Source organism: Ipomoea nil, unplaced genomic scaffold (genome assembly GCF_001879475.1).
Source record: "Ipomoea nil cultivar Tokyo-kokei standard unplaced genomic scaffold, Asagao_1.1 scaffold0117, whole genome shotgun sequence".
In the NCBI taxonomy this organism is placed as follows: domain Eukaryota; kingdom Viridiplantae; phylum Streptophyta; class Magnoliopsida; order Solanales; family Convolvulaceae; genus Ipomoea; species Ipomoea nil.
The window spans coordinates 1,394,147-1,401,084 of NW_017616545.1; the positions used below are offsets into that span (position 1 = coordinate 1,394,147).

Consider the following 6,938-nt stretch of genomic DNA (forward strand, 5'->3'; position numbering starts at 1 on the left):
GCAGTGCATTATGAAATTTGCAACAATTACATCACAAAGCTTCATTATCTCTCAACATTAATCACAAAACAAATCAAATATGGTGAAGGTGACGAATTTAAAGAGTGTGCTCAAACAAAAGGAATTGACGAAATAAAGCAATGTGCTATCAAACTAATGGCCAGTTTAGTTCACGGAATAGGTCGGGAATGGCATAGCATTCCCAGTAGGGCTGCTAACGAGCCAAGCCGAGCTCGAGCTTCGGGTAGCTTGAGCTCGAGCTCGAGTTGTTAGAGGGGAGCTCGAGCTCGGAAATGGGGCTCGAGCTCGAGCTCGTCACAATGTTGAGCAGCTCGAGCTCGGCTCGAGTTGCTCGTTTGTTCGAGCTGGAGCTCGAGCTGCTCGACTTGGATTCGAGTTCGCGAACATGTGCTCGAATTCGAGCTCGAATTCAAGCACAATTTGACCTATTTAATACATGCTGAATCAGAACTCAAAAAAAAAATAAAAATCAAAGTCCAAAACAAAGCTCTCCGCACAAGTTTACAGCTTCAAATCTAAAGTAGAAGTCTACAACAACATTACAAAATACAAACAGATTAAACAACTTCACATCAATTCAATACAAGTTAAAGAACTTAACATCAACTTCACACTCGCCATGCTTTTCAATCTTCACTCTTTCCAGCAACAACGCCTCGTCAAAAAAGATTAGGAACAATCATTCTAACATAACCTGCAAATCTTTAGATCTTAAACACACTAACTAAATATATAAAAGCTGTAAATGATCAATATATAGATTTTAATTGAGATGTTACTCATGAGTTGGATACTGGAAGATAAAGTGTGTAACTTACTTTCATGGGTTGGATACAGGAAGATGAATTTCTTGATACGATTTCTCTTTCTGAAAAAAAAAAAGAAGATAAATTAACATGTAATTAAACAAATATTTTTAGAAGGCAATGCATCATTTAACATAAAAGTTATAAATTAAAAATTAACTTACTTTGTTTTTGGTAACTCCGTGTATATGTCGAAGCCAATCACCCCCACAGAGTAAAGTTTGTACTGTTTCCAGCAGCAATGATGCACGATAAGAATCAATTACTCGTGTCCCCGAACTAAACGTTGCTTCTAAAGCCACCGTGCTAACATGTATAGCTAAGATATCTGCTGTCATTCTTGCCAATATTGGATAGTGCATTCTATTCATCTTCCACCAATCCAAACAAGAAAAGTCTGCAGCAATCTCACTTTTCTTAAGACGGCCTTTTTTCAAGATAGTCTGCTAACTCTGATTTCTTAGGCTCTGAAGTTTCAACTTGAGCACAATAATCATCAAAATCATCCCAATCGTATGTAGAATTTTGACGGCTTACTTGGCTCCCAAAAGTTGTAGAAGAACCTAAATTTTCAGAAATGCCTTTGTTCATTGCTTCAGCAACATACTCTTCATAAAGAGTATTGATGATCTCTTTCACTTTTGAAATGTTTTCCTTAGCTTCAATATCAGAATACAGTCTAGGAAAACAAAACTCAACAGCAAGCATCTTCTTTGTTGGATAAAAAACAGCACCTATAGCCATCAACAAATTACACTCACCCCAATATTTATCAAACTTCATTTTCATTTTCCCAACCAAATCCTTAATGAAGGAATCCTCATCATTTGCATGACTATCCAAGGCTGCTTTGATTTTCTGAACTTCTTGAAGAAATAAATTTGAAGTAGGGTACCCACAACCTGAAACAAATTTCAATTCAGATACTCACAAGTCACAATCTAAAACAAATTTGAAGAAACAAGTTAAAAGAAACAAACCTGAAATAATGTGAGTAGCTGTCCAGAAAGCCTATAAAATAGAGCAAACCTTGGTAACTTTAACCCAATCATCTTCTAACGGACAACTGTCAAAGAATGGATCACGATCATTTAACATCTTAAACGCTTCTTTAAACTTGAGTGCACAACTTAGCATCTCAAAAGTCGAGTTCCATCTTGTTTTACAATCACGGATCAATTTTCTATCTTTCAACTGTAATTGCTGCACACAATCTGCAAACTGTATACGTCTTGCCTCCGATCGGTTCACATATTCGACACTATCTCTAACATCCCTAATGACATGTCGAATCTCGTCTAATCCATCTTGAACACACAAGTTCAAAATGTGTGCACAACATCGAACATGAAATAAACGACCTCCACATACCAAACTTCTTGATCTTTGAAGTGTATCCTTCATGTACCGAATTGCAGAATCATTACTAGTAGCATTATCAACCGTAATTGTAAAAACCTTCTTTTCAATTCCCCAATCTTTCATGCACCTAAATATAGCATCACATATCTGCAGACCCCCCCTCGGTGGTGGAATATTGATAAAGCTTAAAACTCTCTTATGCAATTTCCAACTAGAATCAATCTAGTGGCCAGTCACAACCATGTACTCAATCTTTTGGTTTTTTGATTTCCAACAATCCGTGGTCAAACTTACTTTGCTAACGGATTCAAGATTGTGCTTCAACTTTTTCTTTTCAAGTTCATAAACCTTCAAACAGTTTGATCTGTTTGTGCTTATACTAATCTTTCTCCACTCTGGCATTCCTCGTTTCATCATGATGTTAAATCCTACTTCCTCCAAAATGTTAAATGGGTGCTCATGCATCATGATCCAATGAGCCGCAGACTCTCTCATTACTTCCATGTCAAACTTCCCATAATGTAATGGCGGAAGGGAAGATGAAACTCCATCACTAGGCAAAAAATTCAACTTAGTTTGTTGATCAACCACCTGCAAAACCAATACAATTAGTCAATTACTATAAATTTATTTCCATCTAGCTAACATTTAAGCTAATGAGAATTAAATAGTTACCTGTAAGTTTGCCTTTCTCTTAACAGATTTCTCTTGATGCCTCTTGTAGCTAGTTGTCGTTCCAGTTTTAGTCAATGCAAAGTGATGATGACAATGATTGCACTTTACCTTCTTTATTCCATCTACATTGATCACTTCAAAATCAACCCACACACTTGATGTTTTTTTCCTCTTGTTTGTTTGAAAATCTAATTGTTGTTCTACATCTTCATTTTGGGGTGTATCATGATCACCTAAATCTAATTCTATTCCTTCAGTTTGTCGCACTTCATTACTTTCACCAACCATACTGCTTGAAGTAGGTAGATTTTGCGGGATAGATGAATTCTCGATAGACATAACTAATGGAAAACAATAATAAAATCAATAACTTGTTTAAAGATTAATGAAACATAGAAGGAATGTGAGTGAACAAAAGACAATTCTAAATGTACATACAATTAACATCTATTCTAAACATAGAAGGATTTTAGTTGCAATTAACATCTCAAAATCTAGAACATACACAAACTACTCAGATGGAAACAGATTTTAGTACATACACAAACTACTCAGATCCAAATCTAGAACAAATGATGCAATTCACTCCCAAAACTTAAATAAATCTGCATGGCTACACAACTTCTCACTGATCTTCCCATTACTTAAACTCCATACAAAAATGTACAGAAATTATTCAGCTCCAAATCTAGAACAAAGGATGCTGCAATTCACTTGCAGAACTGAAATGGAAACAGGCTGCAAGTTCTAGAGTCGGGCTTTGCATATCTCGCATACTCATCAAATATTCATATACCAAGGAAACATGCCAATGTTGTCAAGAACTCAACATCCATCTGCTTCAAACACTAAAGCCTGTGGTTTTAATGCATTTCCATTCAAATTGGCAATCAAAAGCAGATGTAATTTTCATTTTACATTTCAAACAAGCAATATAACAAAAAGTTGAACATTTCAGCAACACCAGCTCATTACAATAACATTAAGGAACAAAAGTAGCAACTTGGTAGCAATTATTTAACTTATGATTTTAGTGAACAAATATCTTCAAGTTAAGAATTTGTAGCAATTACCTTGATGGGAGCTTACACTTGTTAAAGCCTGCAAAACCAAAAATTGGAACAAATATCGATTAAAATTAATAAATAGGTAAGTAAAAGGCTAATCTTTATCAAGTAACTATCATTTATATTGTCATTCTTGTCTTAGATATAATTAATAACATTAATGAGTTTTACAATGCCATCTTATTCCACTGTGTCACTTCATAATTCTTTGTAGTCTTTCTGAACACTACAAATAAATGTGTCAATGTTTAAAGTTGGACATAAGTTTCCTGTCACTACAAAAGCTTTTAGCTTATTGGGAAAATGTGATAGAGAGTAAATTAAGGAAATAAAGGCAACAAAAGTAGATACTTGCAGCATGAGTACATGACTATGATAAAAGAATCAAGGATTGCTGGGAAAATAACAAATCACAAACAAGAGAGGGAGATGATGATCCAAATAAATTTAAGTTTATATGAGAACTTTTATGTTTCCTGGAGCTTAGGCAGAAAATAGAAACATACTAAGCTTAAAACAAAATTAATTACCTTACAGTTTGCACTTTGCCCTAACTCAGCAAGTTTCGGCAGTTCGGTCTAGAAGTGGAAGAGGGAGGTGCCGGAGTGCCGGACCGTCGTCGGAGGCGGCGGAGTGGTGCTTGGCTGCTGCGTCACCGGCGGTGGCTGCGAGACGGAACCGGAAGCAGCAGTCACGAGAGCCGCGCCTGAGGGAGTCTAGAGAGGCAGAGAGCTGAGAGCTAGCGGCAGCGGTGGACTTAGGTTCGGGCGTTCGGCTGCAACGTCGCCGGCGGTGGCTGCGAGAGGATGTCGGCGACTCTTTAGCGAATCGAGAAGAGAGAATCGAGAAGCGAGAGGGCGAGAAGCGAGAATTAGAATAATTTGAGAATTTTGTCTTTAGGGTTTGACATTAAGAATTTAAGTATATATATTAATATATTATATTATATTATATATATAATATTATTTATTTACTTATGGCTCGCGAGCCAGCTCGATGAGCCGCGAGCATATAACATATGAGCTCGAGCTCGGCTCGTTTGCCTAACGAGCCGGCTCGTGCTCGAATTGACCGGGCACGATCCGAGCTTTGACCGAGCGGCTCGCGAACCGCTCGGCTCATTTGCAGCCCTAATTCCCAGTAATAGGCCTATATTCCTTTGTTTGGTAACCATTTCTATTACCAGAAATAATATTCCTGGTAATAGCCTATTACCTCAAATAAGGTAATAGCTATTACTAGGGCCCCCCTGGTATTAGAATGCCTATTACCGAACGCTCAGGAATAGATTTTATAATCTATTTTTTTTTACCCCCTTTCTTTAACTTAATTTTTTTTATCATATATATAAATTTATCATATTTCACCACTGTCGCCGCCACCACCACCATCACCGCCGCCGCCACCACCACCACCACCATCGCTGCCGCCGCCACCACCACCACCATCGCCACAACCGTCGCCGCCCCACCACCACCGCCGCTCCCACCACTGTCACCGCCACCACCGCCACCACCATCACCACCGCCACCACCATCGCCGCCACCGCCGCCACCACCACCACCGCCACCAGAACCGCCACCCAGCAGCAGCAGCACCACCACCACCACCGCCACAACCGTCGCCGCCCCCACCACCACTGCCACAACCGTCGCCGCCCCCACCACCACTGCCACAACCGTCACTGTCAACCGTCACCGTCACCACCACCACCTTCGCCCCCACTACTGCCACCGCCACCACCACCACCACTACCACCCCAGTACCACCGCTGCCGCCACCATCATCACCACCACCGCCACCACCATCGCCACCACCGCCACCACCGCCACCACCGCCACCACCACCACCACCATCGCCACTATCACATATTTTTATAAGGGTATTTATGTCTTTTACAACATATTTCATTTCTATTCCTTAAATCAACCAAACACTGTAATATAATTCCTAAAGTCTATTCCTTCCGCGAACCAAATAATAGAATACAATTCCTTCCGCGAACCAAATAATATAATACAATTCCTATTCTATTCCTTGCCTATTCCATTCCATAAGGAATAGCATTCCTATTACCTCAAAATTCATTCCGTGAACCAAACGTGCTGTAAGGGAATTGAAGCATAAAGCAAGAAGGCTACGAATTAAAGAGAAGGGAAAACAACACAAATTAATAAAGAATAATGATGATGTTATTACAAAAAGAAATAGAGAGAGCTTTTTCCATGTGAAGCTTGCGCCCAAAGAATTAATTGCTGAAGGAAACAGTTTTCGCCGTTGCACCAACGCCGAATGAAATTTGCCCAAATCAGAATTGTTGTCGCCAGATGCCGAACCACCAGAGCAGAATCGGCTGTCGTCTCCGGAATTACTCCGGGGATGAATTGATCATCCTCCCTCTGTAGATCTGCCCTCTCTTTATAGCATTGCGAACACCATGGCAGATCTCCTTTCTCCCCTCATTGCTATTTGACTCGTAAATATAGGAGATTATTATTAAAACTACAAGAGTTATTAGTCTCTTAGAATTTACAGATAAATAAATAACTTAATAATAAAGATAAAGCAAAACTAATTATAACATTACTTACTAATAAAAATTATTTTTACAAAAATATATGTTATTAACTAAAACTAAACTAACAGTAATAAAAATACCAAAAGTCCAAACTAAATTAATTATTAAAATAAATAAAAGAAAATACAAAATTAACCAAAATTATAAAAAGAATTTATATAAATTAATAATAGAAATAATGTTTATCAATCCCCCTAACAATTGACCAGAAATTTTGGTAAAAAGAAGGAGGCATACCGTCAGGACCCGGAGCTTTATCCAGAGCCATGGAGAATAATGCCATCTTCACCTCTTCCACTTTGATGGGGCGTGTCAGTCGTATATTCATGTCATTAGTCACCCGGCGTAATACTCTGCTAACAAGATCACCACCATTGGCGGACGAATGAAAGATATCGGCGTAGTATCTCAAGATGTCTGCATGCATGT

The 6,938-nt window shown here is 38.7% G+C and overlaps 1 protein-coding gene across 1 annotated transcript; it reads right to left on the reverse strand.

The window, feature by feature from the left end:
• Window positions 1-1,244: 1,244 nt before the first annotated feature.
• On the reverse strand, window positions 1,245-2,693 carry LOC109161679 (zinc finger BED domain-containing protein RICESLEEPER 2-like). The gene is made up of 3 exons (XM_019310193.1): window positions 2,484-2,693; window positions 1,892-2,336; window positions 1,245-1,729 (listed from the first exon to the last, which is right to left on the reverse strand). Exons 1-3 carry the CDS (start codon window positions 2,691-2,693, stop codon window positions 1,245-1,247), a joined length of 1,140 nt encoding a protein of 379 aa, XP_019165738.1.
• Window positions 2,694-6,938: the final 4,245 nt, after the last annotated feature.

What these genes read in the sequence shown, in the direction of transcription:
- LOC109161679 (XM_019310193.1), bottom strand. Translation starts at nt 2,693, where the DNA reads ATGGAAGTAATGAGAGAGTCTGCGGCTCATTGGATCATGATGCATGAG. An exon ending in ATCTTGAATCCGTTAGCAAA is followed by an intron (nt 2,337 to 2,483) that starts GTAAGTTTGACC and finishes GGGGGTCTGCAG; the next exon opens with ATATGTGATGCTATATTTAG. An exon ending in TGATCCATTCTTTGACAGTT is followed by an intron (nt 1,730 to 1,891) that starts GTCCGTTAGAAG and finishes AATTTGTTTCAG; the next exon opens with GTTGTGGGTACCCTACTTCA.